Source organism: Mixophyes fleayi, chromosome 4 (genome assembly GCF_038048845.1).
Source record: "Mixophyes fleayi isolate aMixFle1 chromosome 4, aMixFle1.hap1, whole genome shotgun sequence".
Taxonomy (NCBI): Eukaryota; Metazoa; Chordata; class Amphibia; order Anura; family Limnodynastidae; genus Mixophyes; species Mixophyes fleayi.
The window spans coordinates 268,763,769-268,789,831 of record NC_134405.1 but is presented as its reverse complement, the minus strand read 5'-3'; the positions used below and the strand labels follow the sequence as shown (position 1 = coordinate 268,789,831).

The 26,063-nt window shown below is 38.9% G+C and overlaps 1 protein-coding gene and 1 long non-coding RNA gene across 2 annotated transcripts in view; one reads left to right on the top strand and one right to left on the bottom strand.

Annotated features, from left to right (window-relative positions):
• Positions 1-3,800, top strand: part of FSTL4 (follistatin like 4) — a 1,520,806-nt gene extending 1,517,006 nt beyond the window's left edge. The window contains exon 16 of the mRNA XM_075209744.1: positions 2,260-3,800. Coding sequence (XP_075065845.1) covers positions 2,260-2,962 — 703 coding nt within the window. The 3' untranslated portion in view covers positions 2,963-3,800. The remainder of the gene's footprint in view (positions 1-2,259) is intronic.
• A 7,992-nt stretch (positions 3,801-11,792) lies between these two features.
• LOC142152764 (uncharacterized) lies at positions 11,793-25,193 on the bottom strand. Its single transcript, XR_012691387.1, has 2 exons — positions 25,089-25,193; positions 11,793-13,508 (listed from the first exon to the last, which is right to left on the bottom strand). It is a non-coding gene; the product is annotated as an uncharacterized LOC142152764 (long non-coding RNA).
• Positions 25,194-26,063: the final 870 nt, after the last annotated feature.

Sequence of the window (26,063 nt, the reverse complement as noted above, 5' to 3'; positions counted from 1 at the left end):
TAAAGTGGAGGGTTTGAGTATACATATGTTTTCTAAATTAAATCACTCTAATCTTCATCTATGTTCTATAAAATAGATACAGAAATATCATACATGTTCTGTTTTCATGATCCAACATGATGCTTTATTGCAGAAACTTTGTGAACTTTTAATAACTGGTAGAACCTTATTTAGCAGTAATGACTTCAGCCAATATTTCCAGTAGTCTTTAATAAATCCCAAACACTGGTTTGGAGGTATGTTAGCTCATTCCTCTTTGGAGGACTGCTTTTAATCACTGATATTTTTAGGCCATCTTGCATTAATGGATTACTTTCAGGGATTCTAAAAGATATAAATTAAGTAAGGACTCTGAGTTGACCATTCTAAAATACAATTTGTCAGTTTTCAGACAAATTGCCCAGAAACTTATAATATATTAAAAATAACTATACAACACATCAGTACTGTTAATTTATGTAGATGGTTAAATTTTCTAAACAGTAGCGTACTAATATAGGTTTTATAGTTGCCATAACTACATTGTATTTTAGAGTCTGTGGGAGTATTATAAATTTTCATCTCTAGGATTCTATCCCTCAATAGCGTAACATATTGGTGCAGTCACAACCTTCAAACCCAAGCTTGTGTGCTTTTCTGCAATATTCTTAGTACAAGTACATTTCAGAATATAGCTGCACTGTGCAAAAGGTGATAGACCCATATCGATGCAATAGTTTTGTGGAATAGAAGTTCATATAATCCCCTCACCAAAGGTTGAAAACTATATAAAAAGATCACAATGACAATACCCTTTATTATTCTGTTTTACTCTATCCAGCAATGGTTGGCTGATTTATTTAAGTTTAACTTGATAATGTAAATATTATTATTATCTGTATAATATTAGGGAAAACTCATTATAGTTAGGTTGGTTGATGATTGATAAAGGAAGGCCTAAAATGTCTAATTGTCATGACATTTCTGAACTAAACCCAGGCCATTGGGCTACATTTCAAAACTGATTAAGTTTGAACTGTAATATTAAACTTATGATATAATGATTTGTTCATGTTATATCAAGTCTGCAGGAAAACTCACATTACATTATTATTTGCACACATAGGGGGAGATTCAATTGGTTGTGAAGCGCCGCCGGACATCATTGTGATTGCCAGCCATTATAGTAGAATGAGTGTAGATTTTAGCCCAACAACCCAATGCGTCTGCATGGACTGTTTCGGAGACACATCACTCTGAATTGAAACTCCCCCATAGGGGCACATTTATGAAATCTGGTATGCATGAAAATTTGTGATGTAACCCATAGCAACCAAACAAATTAAATGTAATTTTCAAAAACTGCACCAGAAAATATATAGGGCCTGAGAGCAAAGTAGAGCAAAGCATAAAAAAAGGAGTAAATTTACACCTTGGCAAAACCATGTGGAATTCGAGGGGGAGATAAATTTATAATGTGGGGCCAATTTTTTAGTTGAGATAGGGCATGTCCTAGATCAACTTTAAATTTCAATGTAAAAACAAAACTATTAAGTATCTGTGGGCTGCATGAAAATCAGCCAGTATTTTCCTTATGTGCAAAATAATAAACTAATTTGCACCCCTTGCATTTTAACATGGTTTGTTGAGGAGCAAACTTACTCCCTTTTTTGTTTTGCTTTCCTTTATGACTTATGCCCAAAGAATTTAATAATCTGCAACTATAAACTGTGCACCAATTTTGATATCTGAGGCGATGTAAGATTCCTCTGAATCATGTTAGAGGACCAACTGTTTATGATGCTTTATAGAAATGGACACCAGTTGTGTTGCAGTCTTTTAGCTTATATCAATTCAAAAGAAACATAGTTTGCAGAATATAACAAATGTCACCTTCTCAACTCTCTATTGGCTGTTTCAGAAGTCACAGGCTGCCCACTGTGCTGCTATCAGTTGGCGTTTGCTCATTTGCTCATTTGTAAAGCAAAGCCAAATTGATGGTCCAGTCATCACCAGGGTCCTACAAAAAGTGGTGCTAGACTTTGTGGCAAGACACTCGCAGTTTGATTGTCCTGCAAGGCAGCAGTTCACAAAAGAAGGACCAGAAACCAGGAAACTTAGTCAACAGGCTAAATCCCTAAAACAGCCAAAATTGAGGGAATTCTGAAGTCTGTGACTATAAATGTGTAATCAATCAGTTTTATGTTGCTTACTATGAAGGTGCACGGGTCTGCATTACATATCTCAAAAATGTCCATTGTTGTTTACATTTTTTTTTAGATTTGGCTTCATCTTCAATAAATCCACACCTGCAATTCATAAAATTGACCTTGAAACTATGACACAAATAAAGACCATCAGCTTTAAAAACTCTAACTGTATTCCGAAGAACATGGCTTATTCCCATCTAGGTGGCTATTACTTTGTGCAGTGTAAACATAACAAATCCTTAACTGCATTGCCTCAGGTAATAATTGATAGTGTTACAGACACCGTCATTGGCCCTAATGGCAATATAACTGGAACACCCTACATTTCCTCAGATGGACGTTATTTGGTTAGCACAGATGAAATTAATGGACGAATCATAGTTCAAGCAATCACTTTCCAAGGTGAAATTAAATTGATCTACAACCTACAAACAAACTTACACATATCTGATGTGACTTTTCAATCATCTTTCACGGAGAGCAATCAGTATTATATCTATGCTGCTTCACATCTACAAACAGATGTTTTGTTTGTAGAACTATCTTCAGGAAGGGTGGACATGCTGAAGAATCTAAAAGACCCAATAGCACAAAAAGACTGGCCCTGGAATGAGAAAAGTAGAATAATAAAAAACAGCGGCTTATTTGGACAATATGTTATAACACCAGCTAAGGATTCTCTGTTTGTAATCAATGGGAGGCAATGTGTTCTACATTGTGAGGTCTCAGGAATCAGACGGGGCAACACAGTGGTTTGGGTAGGTGAAATATGAAATAGCAAAAAAAATAAGCCTCCACAAAATGACAAGCAATCGGACCTTAATGCTATTTATGAGATCAGCAAACTTGTATATTTTTACACTGAAGAAAAATCCTGTATGAGCTTCTTGGTGCAACACTGGTGTACAGCTTGCAAGTTTTATAGTAACTTCTAATAGGAGGATTTTTTTTTGTATTATTTTAAAGTCTTTTTTTGCCTTTCTTTATTTAAAAAATAAACTATAAACACATATACAAATATCATGAATATTTGGTTCACACTTATTGTAGGATTATTTCTGTAGAACAGATCAATGTATTAGCCATACTTTATTTTTGTGTTTGTTTATTTTAGGCTAGCCTAATCCATATCCATAACAAATCTGAAGTACAGCTTCATATGAAAAGAGCTAATGTTTCTTTCTCCATTAAAATTGTAGAATACAGTAACAACTGTGTGGTTTTTATAGACGGCTGCATAAAGGAAGAACTGCAAATATACGTAACACAAATTGATAATCTATTACTGTGCTATATATAAATAATGTGCATTAGGTCATGCTTAGAGATATTTTTCTTTAGTCCAATTATTGTGGTAAAGTGTTAAGGAAACTTTGTTCATGCAGTAGACACATTGGGCCTGTGTCATTAAGGAGTGCAAAGCATTAAATAGGAATACATTTGCACCCTTGCAAAACCATGGTGCATTGGAAAGGGAGGTAAATTTAAAAAGTGGGGACAAAGGTATAGTTAAGATAGGGCATGTCCTAGATCAACTTTAAATTTCAGTGTAAATATTAAGCTATGAAATATTTGTATGCTAAATGAAAAAAGAGCCAGAATTTTCTTTATGTGCAAAATAATAAACTAATAAGAACCCCTTGCAATGTAACATGGTTTGTCCAGGAGCAAACTTGCTCCTTTTTTTGCTTTACTCCCTTAATGACTCAGGAGCATTATAAGAAATGTTAAACAGGAGTGCAATATTTCTCCCTGTCTGGATTTTTTGTGTATGATTTTGTGGCTTTATTACATTTCTTGCTTGAAATCTTATTATGTATTAGAAGTTGAAGATTTTCAATATATATGGGCAATGTGGTAGAGTGGTTTCGGTAGTAGGGGATAAACAAATGAATCGCAGAATTCAGGCACATTTGGTGCATTGCATTTATTTTGTCCCTCTAATGTTGTCTTGTTGGGAAAGTGAGTGCAATATATTTCAACCAAATAATCAAGTAAATAGTTAAATATTTAATTTCAAAATTTAATAACATAATAATTTTAATATTACTGCCTTGAAGTTCCTTTTTGGGGCCCCTTCAAATCCCGACCTAAGTTAATGACCATGTAAAGCTGCCAATGAAAGTGAAAGGACAGAATCAATTATCTGTTACCAGAACCCCTGCCACCCCCTTCCTCTGTCGCTTTGGAAAGTAGGAGTCCCTAGGCGAAGGCTACCTGTAGGAGAAGTAAAAGGATAACCATTAGGAAATAATATGAGATATATACTATATATATATATATATATATATATATATATATATATATATATGTATGTGTGTGTGCGTGTATATATATATATATACATATACATATATACATACACACACACACACATACACATATGCATACATACACACACAGTGCATTCCCTGGTCTGTTCATAGAAAAGAAACAGTTGGCCCAATAGGTTCACAAGTATCTAGTCACCTTTAGAAACCGGAATGAGGACCCAAACAAGGAAAACAAGTAATTTTTAAAAGGATATTTGTTCTTGCAACTAATGTATTAAATGCATTGATTACAGCAAAATAATATCTACTGCCCTTTTAAATGTAATAAGGATTGAAAATGCTATTTAACTGAGATGTACATTTGTATTAATCTGTGGTTTTATACTGCAGGGTGTAAATGTATCAAGCTATGATTTTTTCAATGATTTGAGATTTCTGGTGATTTTAAGTGCAAAGTTGACTTATGTATTAGCCTGTGATTTTGATATTCCAAAACCCAATCTCCGGCGATGTATGTCAATTTTAAAACACCTATATTGCCGTGGGTTTACTCAAACTCTCCGGAGATTCAACAGAAACAGCTATCTAGCCATTCTTAACATAATAGGAGGCATAATTCAAGATTTAATTATGAGGGTATTCATGAGTTCTTGTTTAGAGGGGCAAAAAATAGTATTACTTATCTTACCAGGGCCTTAAATGCTATTCACATAAGAAAATATTAAGTGTTGCCACATCTGGGAAAAAATAATAGTAGCCATAATGGTAATGAAATAGTATACCACTATAGCCACTATAATATAATAAAATATTTTTTTTCATTTACATATAATCATTAATGAACTTTGGCCCACTAATTTATTCATAAAATAATTTGGCCCCGTAAGATAATAAATAATACTTTTTGCCCCTCTAAACAAGAAATCCTGATTACCCTCATAGTTAAAACTTGTATTGTGCCTCCTGTTATATTAACATTGGCCAGCAATGGAAAGCTGATGTGTTTGCTAATCTCACCTATCCAAAGCAGTGTGTTTTTTCTGGCGATTTTCATTGCAACCTGGGGAGAGATTGTAGCTTCATACATACTATGACTTATATTCTTCAGATGGCCAAAAGTCGGGATAGCAATTAGTAGCATGTTGATTTTGGTTATATCACTTTACTGGCAATATATTATCAACTTGCACTTTCATACATTGGCGGGTTCAAACTCACCTAAAAATATCACTGAAAAAGGCAAATAATAGCTTGATACATTTACTCCCAGATCTGTTTTATGCAATATTTAATACACAAAAGAAATAAGTGGTTGCTCTAAAAAGCAGATATTTAACACAATTAGCGGTCAGTCAATAGGGCACATTCAATTCTTTGAATTCCCGGCAGCGTTAAAACTATTACCGTTATTACGGTAATAGTAAGCTGGATTTCAGCTCGCGGCTCAGGGAGCTGCTAGCTGAAATCCAGGGAGAAAACTAGCGTAATAATGGTATTTATGCGCACTACTACCGTAACAATGGTAATAGTGCTCGCGCCACGAGATTTTAGGCTATAACGCCAAGAATTGAATATGCCCCAATGAATATATTGAATACAGCAGGCTGTTCTGGACTGAAGAGGGCGATTGATGAATGTTGAGCTGGAGAATGCATTAAATATAGAGTAGCTTTTTGTTACATCCTGTGGTTCAACCCCTTTAATTATGAGCTGCTATATATATATTATGCATTGTGATGCTACTAAATAACGTTTAAAATGGACATGTTACCTGCACACAGAGGAGACATATGTTTTCTATTAATTTGCTATACTCATAAGTAGTGTTGGATTTGTACATAAAAACTAAGTACATATACTATGGGAAGATTAAAATTATCTTTATACATAAAAGCTTATGGGGCCAAAAGTCTGTAGGACTGTAGTCTTGTGCTGTCCAGAACAAATTAAGCCCCATCATGAGGCTCTGGTCCCTAATGAAATGAAGATGTAGTCTAACAAAATGAATGCCCCCGATTAAAAAATTTATAATGTATGCTGTGCTCAACATTTAATCGATCAGTACAACAGCTTATTCTGCAAAAGTAATCCCACATCAAAAATAAATAAAATTTACACTTCTTGGAGACTGGAGTCACCCACTAATTTTGACATAAAATACATACAAGTGTCTGTTATGTGCAGAGAAAAATATGTATATGCATATGTGCATGTATCTAGCATGGCACCTGCTATTTTGTTTGTTTCTCAGAGAAGATCTTGACTATTTGAAAGGCAATACTACCCCCTAGAAGGCAAATAAAAAATTGACATCCATTTTTTTTACGAAAACGCTTTTTTATTCGCACTGATAAGAACCTTTGGAAAGTGGCCTTTTTCCAGAAATGATGCATAATTCTACAGCAACATTATTAATTAATATGAAATATGTATGTCAAAATAAATGAGTTCATTGAGTTTCATTCAGCAGAAATGTTTCTCAATGTAGGTTGTTAAGTAACTGTTAGATGTACTGTTAAGTAAAAGAAAAAGTATAGGGAAAGAACACATTTTTCAGTGAAAATCTACCATTTTCTAAAGTATTAAATATAGGGTGATGTTCCATTGGATCTTTTACTTAGTAGTAACTTAAAAAAGTAGAAGTAGTTTTTGATCTCCTGAAACATTTAAAATACAGATTCTAGTGTGAGGATACAAGTATACATATTCAGTAACAAAAACTATTCTGCCTTTTTCTTTAAAAAAAATTGAAACACATGTTATTTTAATTATCTGTTCCATTACTTTTTTGCAATAGTAGAATTTTTTTTGTGATTTTTCTGTCCACTGTTCCTTTGTCTGATATTAGTGTACCTTCCAATTGTAATGTCCACTGAATAATAGTTTGTGTGTATTTTAGGGAAATTGGACTGTGAGGTCCAATGGGGCAGGGACTGATGTGAGTGAGTTCTCTGTACAGCACTGCGGAATTAGTGGCGCTATATAACTAGCTGCTGCTGATTATGATGATGAATACCCTGAGTTTCTCAACTACTTAATATACCAGTTTGTTTTTTTATAGGGACACTGAAAATTAGGGTTGAAGAAGATTATTAATTTAAAATGTTGTGCTCAAATAAGGACAGGATTTACATCTATTTTCAATTATTTTTGGTTACACTATGCAGTCTTACAAGACATTCATTGACACATATGTTGCTCACACTATTGATCCTATGGGGAAGTAACATTGACTTTGTACTGCTAATTGTCCCTATTTTTATTTCCCATTTGTCATTACGTTACATTACTCATACTCCCAAGAATTTAAAGCATTGTCTTTTTTCAAATGTTTCAATCTATTTTAAAGTGTTTTAATACTGCCAATTTCCACTTCTTCCTGTGATCAGCACTCCAATGTTTTACAATCTTTTTACTCTCACCCCAGTATCAGCATGAGAATAGTCCCACCAGGGTTTCTATTTAATCCATTTAGTAATACATATTATATTAAATATAATTGTTGATAGGACATCCCTTTGCTCCAGATTCTAACTCATACTGTCCAGCATGTGTTCGTTCTTTCTACAGTTCCATCAGGTTTACTGACTTCACTAGAATCCTCAGGGAAGATAATGCCTTACATATACAATATAATCTTCTTAATTTACAGTGTGATTTTTAATCAATAAGTAGATATCTATATCACAATACCTGCTTATGTTTTTACTGCATCCACAGCATAATATTTTATTCAATAGATAACTCCCCTTGTTCATTTCCTACTTGTCCTGCATTTAGTAAATTACAGATATCAAGCTCAGACTATTTGATGCTTGCCTCCAGTGAATAAATCATCTTTACCACAGTTTCCCTTTTTCATATACATTTTTTTGTGATATTTAGCTTTACATTTATTATATTATATTACCCCCCCCCCCCCTTGCATTCCTTCAGTCTTGGATAGTCCTGAATTACTGTTTCGGCTGCTATGCACACTAGGGGCTAGATTTACTAAGCTGCGGGTTTGAAAAAGTGGGGATGTTGCCTATGGCAACCAATCAGATTCTAGCTTTCAATTATTTAGTACCTTCTACAAAATGACAGCTAGAATCTGATTGGTTGCTATAGGCAACATCCCCACTTTTTCAAACCCGCAGCTTAGTAAATCTAGCCCTAGGACTTTTCAGAAGTAGCAACGAAACTTCCATTTGCCACTCTACTTGCAAGGGCTTATATGCTCTGCACGTAACTCGTGTAAAATAAAGATTCAGGAGATGCCATCTCTGCTTCTAAATGTTGGTCTTTGTATCTCTTGGTACTGACTGTTAATATAAATGTTAACACCTGGACCAAAAAAGAAAACAAACATATGCTTGCCCTCAACCTTAACAAAGTTAACCTAAAATATTAATTTCCCTGCACACCGGCTGATATTTGCAACCTTGAGCTGTTGCCTTTCTTGCATAGCCCTAGTTATGACCCTGTGTATATTTATTTCCAACAATCCTTTACCATAGTCATTACTATCTTACTTACTATTACTATATTATTATATCTTATATATTATTATATCTTATATATTATTGCTATCTTACTTATTAGAATATCATGAAATAATATAATTGAAGCTTATCTCACATTTTCAATTTGAGTTATTGTAGCATTGTTACAATGATCATGTGATTCTTGCTTTCATCCTGATTTTCTACTCAGACTTCAGCCTGATTAAACCTTAAAATTGAAAGTAAGAAATATGAATTACCATATTATTGGTTGTGTTAATATTTAACAAACAAGCAGTTAGCTTTGGACTTTACAGCAGAATGTTTCATTGTTGCACTCAAACCTTGCTGCCTTGGAGAGCCTTGAAGTTTAATTATAATGTTTGATTTTCTATCGAAATTGTCTTCACATGAGTCATGCTAAACTGTTTTTGTAGGCGCTTTTCATCTAGGACTTCCTGTCCAGCTTGGGAGGTCCAACCAGTAGCTATGTCTCCGAGCATAACTATTCATTTCATAGATGCTTGCATTTCCACCATCATACACTAAAAGTTCTTTCACAGATCCACCAGTTAATTTAGCAAAATTTTAGATATCCTGTTTAATATTCCAAATTAAGTTAACAATAAATGATTTTCTTGCTTTTATGTGCATCTTTTCCCCAAACACATTTTCTAGATTTAAAATCCTTGGTCAACGATAAAGCATAAAAGCTGTCCTTGGCTGAATTACCATACCTGGGATTTTAAAATTAAGCTGTAGTGAAGATAACTCACCAGTATTTCCTGGAATGGTACAAACCTTGATACATTTTGTATCTGTAAACCATTGCTTCACATATACAGCATGAGAAAAAAGCGTAGGTATGTATATATATTTATATATATATATATATATATATATATATATATATATATATATATTTATATATATGTATATATATATATATTATATATACATAAAATTATGCAGTTAGAAATATAAAATCAAACTGATATTCCAAGTCTGGATAACTGTGAAAGAGGACTGCACGGTGCATTGTAGCTGTGCAATTACATTGTTCAAACATTTTCTGGAAAGGTAAAATACACCTAAAATTAAGCTCATAGGCAGTATCTGGTCTAATACTTCTTAATGCATCACATAACTAGAATCTCAGACAAACACTTAGCTCAAGTCTATGCCAGAATACTCCCCTTTCTTACTCAAGATGCTACCAAAACTCTCATAATCTCCTGCCTTGACTACTGCAAGCTCCTCCTATCTGGCATTCCCTTCACCAATCTATCTCTGCTTCAATCCATCTTAAATGCCACATTAAGACTGATATTCCATTCTTGCCTCTCCAGATCTATCACACCACATTGTAAATTACTACACTGGCTTCTCATGTATCCCAAAAGCCAAATCAAATGAATCACCTTTACCTAAAAATCCCTCAACAACTCTACCACTTCATACATATCAAATCGCATCTCAAAATAATTTCCTTTTCATGCTCTTAGATCTACCTCTGACCTAAACCTCACATAGCCTCTGATAACCACCTCTCACTCCCACCTAAAGTACTTCTCACGTGCCACTACTCTCTTATGAAATTCCCCACATGCCAAATCAGTCTCTCCCACAGGCTTTAAATCTTTGAACACTTTTGTAAACCAATCTCGTTATTCAATCTTACCCTACTCCCAACTGTATTACATACACTATATTACCTACACTAATTATGCTCACAACTGTCCCAATGTCCACTCTGAGCCACACTCATTCCTGTTGTATCAGCTGTGAATCTTCCAATTAGAATGTAAGCTCTCTCATAAGCAGTGTCCTCCCTACCCTTTGTCTCCATGTCTACATTTATTTTGTCTAACTTGTATGTCCCTCTTTTATGTAAGTCCTGCTTTTTGCACTGTCCAGCAATGCATAGCACTGTGGTGCCGTACCAATCAATGATAATAATAATCTGTTTAATCATTTCAAATTTGTATGTTTTTGTATGTGATCTGTGACATGGGAACCCTTAGCAGTACTTTTATTGTTCCATCTCAATAAAACAGCATATACTTCTGTCAGGATAAAAAAAGGAAACCTAACACTAACTAGACTAGAATTTTTACTGTATGCTCAACAGCCACTGTTTGGCATTCTATGCGCCGTATACTAGCACAATACAGGTTTTTATAGTTGAGACTCCTCCCACAGCCTTATCTTGATTGACAGGTGACACTCCCATCTGGTCTTTAGAGGTCTCTTCAGGAGCTATTTGATCTGTCTCATTGCAGACACACCCAGTCAGCTGCAAAAAAAACACATTTACCTCCACCATGCAGGTTAACCCACACTTTATACTTAAACTTTGTCTTGTCTCTGTCCTTCACCTGTTTATCATTGGACTAGTTACACTGCTGTATGTCTGTAATGTCTGCAGCCTTGCCCTGCATACTGTCAGCGAAATATCTGATTTGTCTCTTAGATGCCTGTTGCAAATCACTCCCTTTGTTACAGACCATAATGAGAGAAAACTACTAATAATGTTATTCAATAAATAATCATACAACTATAAGTTACAGTAGCATGGTAGCGCGATCCTCAGGTTGTGCTACAAACTATGTACAATGGTCTATGAGTGGATAATGTCGGGGTACCGAGGCTTGGTGCCCCTAATATTGATCTCTGATAACCTGATTTCCTATTTGGTATAATACTGTCAACAGGAGAGTGAAGAAGTGAAACACAAACAAGGTGTTGTAGTTTCAAAATCAGCTCTGAGGGTCTTTTCAGGCTGGCCCTTTATTTATACCTAGGGTCCAGCATTAACTGGTTAACAACAAGTACATATAAGGAAATCTCTTTAGCTCAGCAAATATTTCTTTGCAACAATAATACATATAAGGCAACATCCTTTGTTCAGTACTACATGGTTTTCCTCCCGGCCATTTCCTTCAGTCTGGCATCCTGCTATTGTCTGTTACATAGGAAACACTTGTTTTTCTTCAAGGCGTAGTCCTGCATCTGTAGTATAGTTTTTAAGGAATTTCATACATATATTTGTACATCTTAGTAACTATTCATTGTTTTATACTCTCACAATCCCCTCTTTTTATTACATTGAACAAATATACATGTGTTTCCTGAGCCTTCCTATCATGTCATGATACAGGGCTACCTGGTTCTCAAGCTACATTTACCCAGATTTTGACCTAAAGTCTCCATGTGGATAGAGAATTAATCATTCACAAGAGAAAGTATCCTCACATCATTTATTCTTTCCCTAGCAGTATTTCACTGCAGTATACACATGTCATTTTTGCTTAATAGGGGTTATTCCATTTACATGAGGTACATACTTTTTGAGTTTGATTAAAATATGTTGGTACCGGAGTCATGGCCTGATTAACCATTTTTCTAAACTTACAGGACAAATAACAATTCCACACAATCAACAGGATCAAAACCACTATTATTACCAGTATTGGATGGAGCATTACCTTAAAAATACCTGTTGCAGTGGGGGAATTACCTGTGAACACATCCCACAAATGGTGTTGCAGATTATCTTTTAATTGATGAGCTACATATTTTAATTTCTGTGCTTCTATTATTGTCTGCATTTGTGCATGATTAACTGAATAGTTTACCTGTGCCAAATGCTCTGCCAGGCGCTGGGTGTTGTTTATAACATTGATTATCCCCTGAAGATTAATAGTCAAGTTATAGGAGGGTAGTTTAATTGGGATAAATTGCTGATATATATATATATTGTATTTCCTATCCTTATAGAATATATATAAGTCTCATTTCTCCATATTAGATGAGTAACATTTTGGATACATCCTGAAAATGGATTAGTCAAGTTATACATTTCTATAGTTTGTTTATCATGGGTTACTAAGCACACTATTTGTGGTGCTACTTCTATAAACATATCTTTTCTCCAGTCATGGAGCTCCCAATTACAGACACTAGTTTGATGTTCTAGCTTACAAGGTTCATAAACTTGAGTGTTTTGAGAGCACACTATTCCATTGTCTGTATTTGAACACAATCCTAAGTTATATGTGTTGTTTTTATCATCTATATACTCCCCTTTTATCCGCGGGGTCCATAATTGTGTTCCACCAACCTGGGCATAGAGTGGGACAGGTAATATGAGGAATTTACACATTATCTCAGTCCTCAGTATACTGTTTGTCTGAAAACTTCCTATGCACCAGTTTTCTGTACACTTCACACCCAATCCATCGGTTTGAATTCATAACTGCGTAGCTACATTAAACATATTTCTATATACTAGTTCATTGTTAGTCATTTACTGTTACTAGTGCTATGCACATTATCACAAGAAAAGGATTCATGGTGCTTCAATTTTCACAGTCAGTTTTTTTGCAGTGAGACGCGTGAACCCAGGTGTCTCTTCCTCCTAACTTAACAGAAGTGGGCCTGGTCAAGACCACTTGATATGGACCATCAAATCTGGGTTCCAAAGTTTTCCTCACCTGCCTTTTTAGGTCGACCCAATCTCCTGGTTGCAAGTCATGCGTTCCTGGCATCGTTATTTGGATCTGGAATGGAGGAGAAAACTTGAGAGTGCACATTAGTCATTATCTTTGTAAGCTGTAATAAATAATCAGTTAGATCTGCATAATTATGTTGCAATTGCTGAGGAAAATAATACCCTGTCTTGGGGGCTCCCCCAAACAATATTTTATAAGGGGACAACTTATGCTTCTTTCCTGGTGTTGTTCTAACTGAATATAGAGCTAAAGGTAGAAAAATCTACCCAGGTTTTTTCCTGTTTCTGCAATCATTTTCTGAATTTTTTTTATATTTAATGTGCCATTCAATCTTTCCACTTTTCCACTTGCCTGAGGCCTAAAGGGGGGTATGAAAGGCTTGCTGTATCCCCATATCCTTCATTATATTTTGCATTACTTAACTTATCAGTTTCTTGGCAGTGTTTTTAGCTGTTGCCTTAGCCACTGCCCAGATATCTGGCCAATTTGAGAATAGATCTGTACACACAAAGACATACTCCTATGTTCCTACCCTAGCTGTATATAGTCAATCTGTAGGTAGCTGTATATAGTCAATCTTACAATCTCTGAAATGGGTACAATGGCTTTGGTGTGTTCTTCTGTGGTGTTTTCACTACCTGACCTGGATTGTATTTTCCGCATATCACACAGACTGCTGCATATGCCGTAGCATCTGCATTGAATCCTGGTGCTATCCAATGTCCTAAGACAATATTGGTCATAGCTTCTTTAGAATTGTGGACCAGCCCATGTGCCAATTGAGTCATCATAGGGTATAGGCTTCTGGGCAGACAATATTTATTATCTGTTCTCCAGAGCCCTACCTGACACGTAGCACCTTCCTTTTCCCAGGCTTTTTTGTCTATTGAGGAGGCTCTTCAGGGTTTTCACCCTGCGTCCCATGACAGACCTGCACCCTGAGCATAAGGGCTGCCTGTTTAGCAGCAGCATTTGCCTTGCATTTCCCATAGCCTCCCTAGTCTTTTCTTTAGTGTGTGCCTGGACTTTCAATATAGCTACCATCCTGGGTAGCTGCAGAGCTCTAAACAGAGCTCTTATCTGTTCTGCATGCTTAATAGGTTTTCCTGCTGACCCCACAAAATCCCTGCTATTCCATATTGGCCCAAAGTCATGGGCCACGCCATATGCGTACCTGGACTCTGTGTATATGTTAGCTGTTTGGTTTTCTGCCATTATACATGCCTCAGTGAGTGCATGCAACTCTGCCTCCTGCGCTGAGCAGAAAGGTAGGAGTGGTTGTTGTATCAAAGTCTCTTCCTGGGTGGTCACAGCATACCCTGTGTGTGGTGACCCTTCATAATAATACCTGGAACCGTCAACAAATAAGTTCCAATCTGCATTAGGTATAGGGACATCGGTCACATTTTCTAACTCCTTCATTTCTAGTTTCATTAGTTCAGCACAGTCATGTGACTGTCACGGGCACTAGGAGTCTTGCCCAGGATTTCACCAGATGACTGGGCTTACTAGAGTAGTGAAGTTCACACAACGGTCCTCTGGTAGCGGGGTGACTAGCGGAACAAATATCACAGCAGATGGAGAGAGAATGCCAATAAATAATAGGAAAGTCAGTGACTTGCAGCAATCTTTGGTCAATGAATCAGCGACTAGCTGATATAGTGGAAAGGCAGATTTGAACACGGAGATCAGGATGGACGTGAGTAGATGCAGGGAGGTAGCAGGAAAGTCAGTGGTCTGCGTATAGCAAGTTGTACCACTGCTTATGGTGAGAAGACTTGTCCAGGTGCAGGTAGGTAGCGGGGAAGTCAGTGGTCTGCGTATAGCAAGTTGTACCACTGCTTATAGTGAGAAGACTTGTCCAGGTGCTGGTAGGTAGCGGGGAAGTCAGTGGTCTGCGTATAGCAAGTTGTACCACTGCTTAATGGGTGAGGATGTGTACAAGTGTTGATGAGTGGAAGCATACAAAGATAATAGGATGCAGACACTGAGAGCACAGAGGAACTTGATCCCAATAGGTATGCAGCGTATCCAACAAAGTCTATATAACGGTATGTGTGGCGCTGCTTGGTAGAGACTTGCTCAGCACAGATATGCAGGCCAATAATGGATAGTCAATCCCAGTTATGCATATAACGACTGAGTAGTGCAGTTAATTCCAAACAGGTATGCAGCGTAACAATAACAGTCTATAGCGGGCATGGATGCCGCTGCTGAGCGTGGAAACTTGTCCTAGAGGATATGCAGAGTAAACTTAGAAAGTCAATAACAGATAGGCATACCGCTATTCAGTAGAACAGTCTGTCCACAGGGAGATGCAGGAACTGCAGAGACGCTGGACGGCAAAGACGAGTGTAGGAACCACAGGTGAGTAGATCCGGTAATCAGAGTCCAGCTGAGGACACAAGCAGGAAACAGGAGACTGTAGCAGGTATGGAAACAAGCGATGAGTAGCACAGGGAATCCACAGGAACTGAAGACACTAGTAGTACACAGGAGAAAGTAGCGGGTATGGAAACCAGCGATGAGTAGATCAGGAATCAGCAGGAAACTGAAGACACTAGTAGAACACAGGGAACACCTTCAGAGACTCACAGGGAATGAGACTCCAAGATCAGGCAATGAGATAATGCACACAGGTGCCTTAAATAGGGAGTTGCCTGATCAACCAATTTGGATTAAAAGCAACAGTCACAAGAGTTCTTGGGAGCTGCGCATGCGCAGACCATCAGGATGGCGGACGACCGCGGTTCAGGATAGGTGCCGGCAGGAAGGCTAGTGAGCCACGCACCAGCGCAGAGGCACTCACGGTCCAGTGAGTGACAGTACCCCCCCTTTTAAAGGTGGGCACAGAACACATGGAGCCGGGTTTGCCCGGATTCTGCGAATAATTTTTTTTCGGAAGAGCTGGGGCGTTGAGATCATCAGCCCGGATCCAGGAACGCTTCTCTGGGCCAAAGCCCTTCCAGTGAACAAGGAAACGAAGAACTCCTCACGAAATTTTTGCGTCTAATATATGAGTGATCTCAAGATCCTCCTCTTGATGAACTTGAACTGGCCGAGGTGGTGAAGTTGGAACAGAGAAAGGGTTGATGATAAGAGGCTTGAGTAATGACACATGGAAGGCGTTGGAGATACGAAGGTTCTTGGGTAGTAGAAGTTTGAAGCAGACTGGATTTATCACTTGAATGATCCTATATGGACCAATGAAACGAGGAGCAAACTTAATAGATGGAACCTTCAAGCGAATGTTTTTGGTAGAAAGCCATACACGATCTCCAATCTTTAGTGGTGGAATAGCCCGCCTCTTTTTATCCGCAAAGGACTTGTATCTGGCAGATGTCTTTTTTAAACAGGTTTTGACCTGAGACCAGATATCTTTGAAGGTCTGTCAAACAGTCTCCACAGCAGGAACTTGGGTGGGAGGGAGGGCAGGAAATTCCGGGAAAGACGGATGGTGACCGTAAACCACAAAGTATGGACTTCTTGAAGATGACTCGTGATACATGTTGTTATGGCCGAATTCAGCCCATGGGAGTAAATCTACCCAGTTGTCTTGGTTGGCTGAAGAGAACATCCTAATGAAAGTTTCAAGATCTTGATTGACTCTCTCGGTCTGTCCGTTTGATTGGGGATGGTAGGAAGATGAGGGTGATAACCGAATACCCAAGGTTTTACAAAGGGCTCGCCAGAATCTGGAAACGAATTGCACTCCCCTATCCGAAACAATCTCAGAAGGACATCCATGAATACAGAAAATCTCTTTGATGAAATGATCAGCCAGAGTAGATGAAGAAGGTAAACCGGTCAAAGGAACGAAATGTGCCATTTTCGAAAATCGATCCACCACTACCCAGATGGTATTACATTTTTTACTTGGAGGAAGATCGGTGACAAAGTCCATACTAATATGGGTCCAAGGTTTGGAAGGAATGGGTAGTGGTTGTAGTAATCCCGCTGGTGTTCTGCGGGGAGTTTTAAACTGGGAACACACCTCACAAGCGGCCACAAAGTCTTTGACATCTTTCCTCATAGAGGGCCACCAGTAGCTCCGAGAAAGGATTTCTAAGGTCTTGCGTTCACCCGAATGTCCAGAAAAATGTGAAGAGTGGAACCAAGACAATATTTTCCTCCTAAGAGATGGAGGCACGAGGGTTCTCCCAAATGGTAGCACCTTGGTAGACGAAGTGGCCAGAGACACACACTTGGGATCTAATATAGAATGGTTAGGACCATCTTCAACGTCTGAGGACGTCACGAATGCCCGAGACAGGGCGTCTGCTTTTTTATTTTTGGCAGCCGGTTTGAAGGTTATAATAAGTTCAAAACGGGAAAAGAAAAGAGACCATCTTGCTTGACGGGGATTCAAACATTGAGCTGACTGTAAATATGACAGGTTTTTGTGATCCGTAAAAATAGTTACAGGATGACGAGCTCCCTCCAGTAGATATCTCCATTCCTCTAATGCTGCTTTTATGTCCCCGATGGTATAATTCCTCTCCGCGGGTAGAAGACCTCGGGAATAAAAGGCACAAGGATGGATTTTTTGTTGCTCCGATCTTTGGGATAATATGGCCCCTAAGCCAACATTAGAGGCGTCTACCTCTAGGAAGAAGGGAAGCGTCACATCAGGCTGTCGAAGAACAGGAGCAGAAGAGAAGGACTCTTTGAGAGACTGAAACGCTTGAAGGGCCTCGGAGGACCACTGTTTAGTATTAGCCCCCTTGCGGGTCAGGTCCACTATAGGAGAGGCAATGGACGAAAACCCTTGAATGAAGCGTCTGTAATAATTCGCAAATCCTAAAAAGCGTTGGATTGCTCGGAGAGTAGTTGGCTGGGGCCAACGTAATACAGCGTTCACCTTTTCTGGATCCATCTTAAGACCGACTCCGGACACAATGTATCCCAGGAATGGAATCTGGGATAACTCGAATGAACATTTCTCTAGTTTGCAAAATAAAGAATATCTTCGGAGTCTGGAAAGGACCTCTGCCACATGTTGATGATGAGTGGGCAGATCCTGGGAAAAAATTAATATGTCGTCCAGATAGACGACGACACAGACATACAGCAAGTCCCGGAAGATCTCATTCACGAAACCCTGGAAGACAGCGGGGGCGTTACACAACCCGAAGGGCATAACAAGATATTCATAATGGCCATCCCTGGTGTTAAAAGCTGTCTTCCATTCGTCTCCAGACTTGATCCGGATTAAATTATAGGCACCTCGAAGATCCAACTTGGTAAAGATCCGGGCTCCCTTAATGCGATCGAAAAGTTCAGCAATTAACGGAATAGGGTACCGATTTTTGATGGTAATGGCATTGAGTCCACAAAAATCTATACAGGGACGTAATGATCCATCTTTCTTCTTTACGAAAAAGAACCCCGCTCCAGCGGGAGAGGTAGAAGGTCGGATAAATCCTCGCTGGAGGTTCTCCTTAATATACTCAGATGTTGCTTGAGTCTCAGGTAATGATAGTGGATACACACGGCCCTTAGGAGGACTCTTGCCAGGTTGTAAGTCAATCAGACAATCCCATGCCCGATGAGGAGGAAGGCGTTCTGACTGAACCTTATCGAACACATCTGCAAAGTAAGCATACTGTGGAGGGAGGAACGGTGGACATGGTGAAATGAACGACTGCTGTATTTTGAGTGGAACAACTTGAGAGAGACAACGATGACGACATTCGGGACCCCAGGAAGTGACTTGAGGAGTGTTCCAGTCAATCTGAGGGGAATGAAGTTGAAGCCATGGAAGGCCTAGTACGATGGGACTGGTAGTAACAGGAAGGATCAATAAAGAAATTTTTTCTTGGTGTAAGGCTCCAATTTGAAGAGTCAGTGGAGACGTACTTTGAGTAATGAGACCATTAATTATACGTGATCCATCAATAGCAGTAACGGCAATGGGAACCTTTAAGGAAATCACTGGTAGAGACCATTGATTCAATAGGGAACTAGAGATAAAATTTCCAGCAGTTTCAGAATCTATAAGTGCTTGAGAGACAAAGGATTTGGTAGCAAAGGAAATGGTGACATCAAAAGCACAAACTTTCACATTCGTAGAACATGGAGAGGACTCCAGGGACCCTAACCTTACCTCTCCAGAACTGGTTAGGGCCTGGCATTTCCTGACTTCCTAGAGCATGAGTTCAGCATGTCAGTAGAGTCAGCGCAATAGATACAGAGTCTATTGTTCACTCTTCGTTCTCTCTCCTCAGATGTTAGTTTAGAGCGACCTAGCTCCATAGGTTCTACTGGAGGTGGAGAATGACGAACTTCAGATACTGAGCGAAGAGGCGCTTTGCAGGAAGTTATTCTCTCGGAATCTCTCTCACGAAATCTCATGTCTACACGATGGCAAAGAGAAATCAAATCATCCAAGGAGGAGGGTAACTCTTGAGAGGTCAGTGCGTCTTTAATTTTATCGGAAAGCCCCTGCCAGAAGGCGGCGATCAATGCCTCAGTGTTCCACTGAAGTTCAGAGGCAAGTATCCGAAATTATATGACATACTGAGCTACACTCCGAGATCCTTGGCGTAGTCGGAGGATACTGGAAGCTGCAGAGATAACACGACCAGGTTCGTCAAAAATACTTCGAAATGTAGAAATAAACTTGGCACTATCTTGCAATAAAGGGTCATTTCTTTCCCACAGAGGGGAGGCCCATGCGAGAGCCTGTCCGGAAAACAAAGAGATGAGGTAGGCCACTTTGGAACGATGAGTAGAGAAGTTATGAGGTTGAAGTTCAAAATGAACGGAGCATTGATTAAGAAAGCTCCTACAGGTTATGGGATCTCCATCATATTTAGAAGGAGTAGGCAGGTTAAGCTTGGAAGTGATGGACACCTGGGATGGCACTGGGGAAGGAGATGGAGATACTGGAAGCTCAACGGTTGCTGCTACATTTTGCACAGGGGTTCCTTGGGAGGCTAAAGCCTGACAAAATTGCAACAACTGTTGTTGGCGAACATCTTGTTGTTCGATTCGGGTGACCAGATACTGCAGCATCTCTTTAGCTGTTGGTTCCGATCCTGGGTCTGTCATGGCCTGATCTTACTGTCACGGGCACTAGGAGTCTTGCCCAGGATTTCACCAGATGACTGGGCTTACTAGAGTAGTGAAGTTCACACAACGGTCCTCTGGTAGCGGGGTGACTAGCGGAACAAATATCACAGCAGATGGAGAGAGAATGCCAATAAATAATAGGAAAGTCAGTGACTTGCAGCAATCTTTGGTCAATGAATCAGCGACTAGCTGATATAGTGGAAAGGCAGATTTGAACACGGAGATCAGGATGGACGTGAGTAGATGCAGGGAGGTAGCAGGGAAGTCAGTGGTCTGCGTATAGCAAGTTCTACCACTGCTTATGGTGAGAAGACTTGTCCAGGTGCAGGTAGGTAGCGGGGAAGTCAGTAATCTGCGTATAGCAAGTTGTACCACTGCTTATAATGAGAAGACTTGTCCAGGTGCAGGTAGGTAGCGGGGAAGTCAGTGGTCTGCGTATAGCAAGTTGTACCACTGCTTAATGGGTGAGGATGTGTACAAGTGTTGATGAGTGGAAGCATACAAAGATAATAGGATGCAGACACTGAGAGCACAGAGGAACTTGATCCCAATAGGTATGCAGCGTATCAAACAAAGTCTATATAACGGTATGTGTGGCGCTGCTTGGTAGAGACTTGCTCAGCACAGATATGCAGGCCAATAATGGATAGTCAATCCCAGTTATGCATATAACGACTGAGTAGTGCAGTTAATTCCAAACAGGTATGCAGCATAACAATAACAGTCTATAGCGGGTATGGATACCGCTGCTGAGCGTGGAAACTTGTCCTAGAGGATATGCAGAGTAAACTTAGAAAGTCAATAACAGATAGGCATACCGCTATTCAGTAGAACAGTCTGTCCACAGGGAGATGCAGGAACTGCAGAGATGCTGGACGGCAAAGACGAGTGTAGGAACCACAGGTGAGTAGATCAGGTAATCAGAGTCCAGCTGAGGACACAAGCAGGAAACAGGAGACTGTAGCAGGTATGGAAACAAGCGATGAGTAGCACAGGGAATCCACAGGAACTGAAGACACTAGTAGTACACAGGAGAAAGTAGCGGGTATGGAAACCAGCGATGAGTAGATCAGGAATCAGCAGGAAACTGAAGACACTAGTAGAACACAGGGAACACCTTCAGAGACTCACAGGGAATGAGACTCCAAGATCAGGCAATGAGGTAAGGCACACAGGTGCCTTAAATAGGGAGTTGCCTGATCAACCAATTTGGATTAAAAGCAACAGTCACAAGAGTTCTTGGGAGCTGCGCATGCGCAGACCATCAGGATGACGGACGGCCGCGGTTCAGGATAGGTGTCGGCAGGAAGGCTAGTGAGCCACGCACCAGTGCAGAGGCACTCACGGTCCGGTGAGTTACAGTGACTCAGAAAAGGGAAATTTTTTGTGTGTATTTTGTCTGGTACTGATACATTCCTCCCATTCTGATTCATCAAGGGTGGGTAGATCCACATCCACCTCTCTCCCTTCTGTTGAATCTGCTTTAACTGGGAACAGTGTAGCAGAATTCCAAACTGTGCACTTTTTAATTGTTACATGTGTGGGACTTAATAATGACACCTCGTACTTAGTGATCCTTGCTGTGGACAGATGCTTTGTTCTTGCTTGGTTTAGTATTTCTGGAACTGCATGGGGGACCTGTATATTCAAGGGGTGGTATAATACTATGTCTGCCACTTTATCTTTTAGCAAGGCTGCGGCTACCACCGCCTTTATGCAGGACGGGGCTCCTCTTATGATACTATCTAGATGTAATGAATAGTAAGCCAGCGGTCTCTGTTTTTGTGAGTGTACCTGTGAAAGGACCCCTTGTGCATGTCCCTTAGATTCATTGCAGAACAAGGTAAATGGCTTATCATATTGTGGTAATCCTAACGCTGGTGCCTGCACAATGACCATAAATCCCACCCCACAAGCTAGCTGCCTAGGTGTAATCCTTGACTCACACCTATCCTTTGTTCCCCACATTGACTCTATATCTAAATCCTGCTACATACATCTAAAGAACATTTACAGAATTCGCACATATCTCACGCAAGACACTGCAAAAACCTTAATTCATGGACTCATCATCTCCCGCATTGACTATTGCAATTCCCTCCTTACTGGTCTTCCCAAGAACAGACTCAAACCTCTACAATCTATTTTGCACGCTGCGGCAAGACGGATTTTCCTTGCAAATCGTTCTTCCTCTGTTGAATCACTCTGTATGTCTCTACACTGGCTGCCTGTTTTGTACCAAATCCAATATAAAATACTTTTACTAACCTACAAGGCCATCAACAAAACTGCACCAACATACATCTTGTCTCAAAATATCTCCCAACTCGGCAACTCCGTTTTACACAAGATCTGCGTCTCTCATCCACCCTCATTACATCCTCCCATTCCCGGTTACAGTACTTTTTTCGGGCTGCACCCACTCTATGGAATTCTCTCCCTCGCACAGTAAGACTCTCCTTTGGTCTACAAACTTTCAAGCGTTCTCTGAAAACCTACCTCTTCAGACAAGCTTATAATATTCCTCACCCACCCTCTTAACCTTGCTACCTTTAGCCTGTTACACAATTTCACACAAGACAACTACCCCCTGACCAACATTGTTGTTTGACGGGTTCATTTAGCTTATGAGTCACTTTTACCTTTGCAGTCTGGCTGGGCCAAAATGCAAAATGTAGACTTAACCTCATGTGTCAATCTCCCATTGTCCCATAGATTGTAAGCTTGCGAGCAGGGCCTTCTCACCTCTTTGTCTGATTTACCCAGTTTGTTTATTAGTTTATTATGTTTGTCCCCAATTGTAAAGCGCTACGGAATATGTTGGCGCTATATAAATAAATGATGATCATGATGATGGCTTGTTTTAATGTTTCAAACGATGTTAGTTGTGATTCAGTTAAATATATCCTGGACACTTTTACCTCACTAAGAAAATCATAGAGGGGTTGCATTAGGAGGGATCATCCGGCAATCCATTCCCTGCAGTACCCTACCACACCTAGGAATGCCCTTAATTCCTTGGTGTTCTGTTGTGGCTTTACCTGCTGGATTGCAGTTATCCTGTCCTGTGTGAGGTGTCTGGTACCTTGTGAGATGCAATGTCCTAAAAATATTACCTTACTCTGCGCTGCTTGTATTTTTGTGGGTGATACCTTGCAATTTTGCTGCCCTAAAAGGTTAATTAATGATGTAGACTCTTTCTGACACCCCTCAATCGTTTGGCAACATGGCAATAAGTTATCTACATATTAGAAGAGTGTCTTGTTTTTATTCAACAGCTACTGGAGCCTGTTCTAGTAATTGTGTACAATGTATTAAACACCTCTGTAACCACAAGTCCCCAGAACCTACAGTTTTGTTTTTTCTTTCTTTCTGCTACTTCAGCAGGACCAGCTACTTCATTTATTTGACTCTGTGAAATAGCCTGTGTCACTGAATCCGACATATCGTTGTATGCGGGTGGGGCAGGAGGTTCCTTTGGTTTCAATTCACCTGGTCTAGGGGTCTGACATTAAATCACACACAAATGTTCACCTAACATTCTCTCAACTGAATATACTTTCAGCAGGCATACAATTATCCATAGAGAAAACACCAAAAAAGAAATCATTTACATCTACAATAGACCTAAACGACCTAGCTGGAATCCTAACATTGTACCACAAGTCAAATTACTAACAAAAATCCCTTCAAATCAATATCCATAAATGTAGTAAAATTATACTAATATAAGTTTAAAAATGGAAAAGCAGAAACGATTATTCTTTCAGTAATCCACAAAACACTCTATTTCTTGCTAAAAGAGGAAGAAAAAGCTAAATATAACTGATATGTTACAGCATACAGTTGTGGAACTACAAGTCCCAGCATTCAATTAGCTTCAATGTGTTGTTACCACTCCAGTGATATTTCAATTAGCCTTGAATTACAGAATCACACGTGAAAACCTCTTTTCTATCAACTACATATATTGTCAAATAAGTCCTTCTATTTCACTATGAACAAACTGGGGAGAGAATCTTCAACTTCATTCCCCCTCTGCTCATATCCCCCCTCCCTTTCTCAACACACTGAAGTCTTTTACCCAGAATAGGAATGGGAAGACATTCCATTCTCTGTCTCTCACTCACAGGTAGTAACAGAGAAACAAAACCAAAAACGAAAAAAATATGCACAATGTGTAATTTGTCTTTTTTTTTTTTTTTTTTCTAATTAATTTTGTACAACCAATACAAAAACTATTATATCAGGCGCTAAAAACATAGCAAAAGAGAATATATGAAAAATAAGACTGCAGCTAGACGTGGGATAGTGAATTCCCACAATAAATACACAAGCACAAAAAGAATAGTCCAGAGCGATTCTCAAGTTCCAATAGCCAAAAAGAATGACCCTCTGAATTTAAAAGGCTTTCTCGAATTCCTACCAGCACAAATACTGTTAACTCTAAATCCTTCAGTGGCTAATTTAAATATTATTGTACACATTTTTTTTCAACAACAGACATAGAAAGCAATATGTCAAAATATAACAAATACAAACAATGAATCTTACCAGAACTAAAAAGGGTGAGTATTCTTGAACCTTCACATCAAACTGATGAATCTTATAAGACACAGAAATAACAACGACCTTTTAAGAGCAGAATATGGTTTTCCGCCCGGCCGTTTCCTTCAGTCTGGCATCCTGCTATTGTCTGTTACATAGGAAACACTTGTTTTTCTTCAAGGCGTAGTCCTGCATCTGTAGTATAGTTTTTAAGGCATTTCACACATATATTTTTACATCTTAATAACTATTAATTGTTTTATACTCTCACAATAATCACTGTTCAATTTGTTTTAATGAAAAGCATACAAAGTGCTAAAATCTATCAAGGTGCGCTTTTTATAACCCCCCCATACCCCCCAGAAAATAAAATAAATGTGAAAAAAACCCACTGGAACAAAAGTTTTCTTGAGAGACGAAATAACTCAAACCTCATGTAATCTGAGCTGGGGTTACTATTACACATTTATATACTAATTGGGGCAGTATGGCTTATATATTTATTATTCTTGATACATTTTAACAGTGCATACATTTTCCCTGGTACCCAGGAGGGGCCCAGTGCTATATATAACCTTTAGAGGACTGGACTCGATGCTGAGTAAAACTGGTTTGTTATATAATGTAGGTAAATCTTCCCATCCTGTTTTACCAGGTGGTATAGGGATTTTGAAACAGCCAACCATTGCCAGTGATTTGAGTTTTCATCCTCCAAACCACTGGATAGTAAATTCTGTGGCTTGGAGGGCAAAATTGACAGCAATGTGTGTTACGGTTAAGGCAAAAATAAAAATCAATATTAAGTTTACTCAAAGGTGTGTTTTGTCCTTACTAATTGTTATATATTACGTAACTACTTTCCAAATTAATCATATTGAATCTTTTATCTTATTTATGTCCTTTAGACTTTATCCAAATAACTTGTTTGCCCCCTTGCCAGTCCTTGTCTTTTCTCTCCATATCATCTCAGATGTAGGAATT